We start from the raw sequence: 1,427 nt of genomic DNA on the forward strand, positions 1-1,427 counted from the left end.
TAGCCAGGGGAGGGGGTGAGTCTCGCCGAGAGAGTCAGTGGTCCTCGGCCGAGAGTCGCGTGAGGGTGTTCTTGTCCGAGCTCTCGAAGAAGCCCTTTTCCGTCTCTCGCTCGCGACTCGCTCCAGGGCGATCGGGGCTGGGTTTGCGAGCCAGCCTCCGTGGGTCGTGCCTAGGGCATCGCATGCTGTGCTTATATGCTGCAAGATTGTCTTAGGGTGTAATAGGCTTCTGACGCAGTGATTATGGATATGTTGATATCGGAGTTCAGTTCTTTTAAGCCACCAAAATGTAGCTCGGGAGTGACATGCACATCGCAGTGGTAGAGGTAGAGAGCCGCGAGGGAAAGCGAGTCCCAGCCATATGGGAGTGAGGTGTTGACGTGATCGCAGCTGTACCAGACTTGTGCATCACCCGATCCACGGCCACCATGAACATCCTGAGGTTGGGGAGAGAACCTCCGTCCCTTTACCACTGGACTGTCGTGCTGCTGGTGCTGGCGGCGGCTCTGTCTGTCCTGGGATTCTCGGCTCAGGCCACTTCAGCATTTGGACTTGACGGTGAGTACGGCTGGGGAAATCTGTAGGGTACTGCCTGTCAGAGAGGGATGAATGAAATGTGTCATATATATTTCGATGCTTATACATCTGGGCTTCTGTTATTATTATTCTAAAGACGTGTGCTCGTTTTACGAAACTCGAACGCCATGCAAGAGTGAAACTTATGAAATGTGCTGTAAAGAATATGAGTGTTCTGATTATGAATAAATATTTGCAGTTCACGGACTGAAAGCACTATTCAGGTCTTGAGGAAAAAAACGAAAAATGTGCATCCATATATATTTTTATTGTATTTTTTTTATTGTTTTTATGGATTTCTTTACGTATGGTAATTTCCTGTCGACAGAAAACTCATCCAATTGTCTTTATTTTTCATTTTCCGAAACCGCAAGGTTTGCCAAATATTGCGTAACACATCCATATGTTATAATTCGTTTTTATCACAAAACAGTATAGTCCATTTAGATATTAAAACATCCTGTTATTCTATTTCCATATCGATCTTCTTTTTTGGGGGTTCAGACAAATCAAAACAAGCAATAAATCCTATATATTTTTTTTTCCCGCTACGCACTGACAATAAAGATTTAAACAGCGCCAATTTCCGCATATGCTGCCCACCACTTCCCTCACACACAGCACGAACAACCACGTACTCATATACTAACAGAAACCCTTGCAAACTCCTGGTCGGTGACTGGAAGGAGGCGATATTATTGGTTCTTTTGTTCTACTAATACTGGAAACCACTTGAGGGATTGTTAATTCTTAGATACGCTGCATTCTGATTTCATAAATCAGCATCGTGTTTTGGTGTGCTAGTTACTATTGGATAGTAGGCTGACAATAGCACAGGTTTATATGTCGGG

At 44.6% G+C, this 1,427-nt stretch overlaps 1 protein-coding gene across 1 annotated transcript in view; it reads left to right on the forward strand.

Annotated features, from left to right (window-relative positions):
• Nucleotides 1–49: 49 nt before the first annotated feature.
• The window catches only part of LOC119593014, a 123,171-nt gene continuing 121,793 nt past the window's right edge, over nucleotides 50–1,427 (forward strand). Inside the window, exon 1 of the mRNA XM_037941908.1 lies at nucleotides 50–558. Within this exon, the coding sequence (XP_037797836.1) occupies nucleotides 429–558 (130 nt within the window). The 5' untranslated portion in view covers nucleotides 50–428. The remainder of the gene's footprint in view (nucleotides 559–1,427) is intronic.

Source organism: Penaeus monodon, chromosome 31, assembly GCF_015228065.2.
Source record: "Penaeus monodon isolate SGIC_2016 chromosome 31, NSTDA_Pmon_1, whole genome shotgun sequence".
Taxonomy (NCBI): Eukaryota; Metazoa; Arthropoda; class Malacostraca; order Decapoda; family Penaeidae; genus Penaeus; species Penaeus monodon.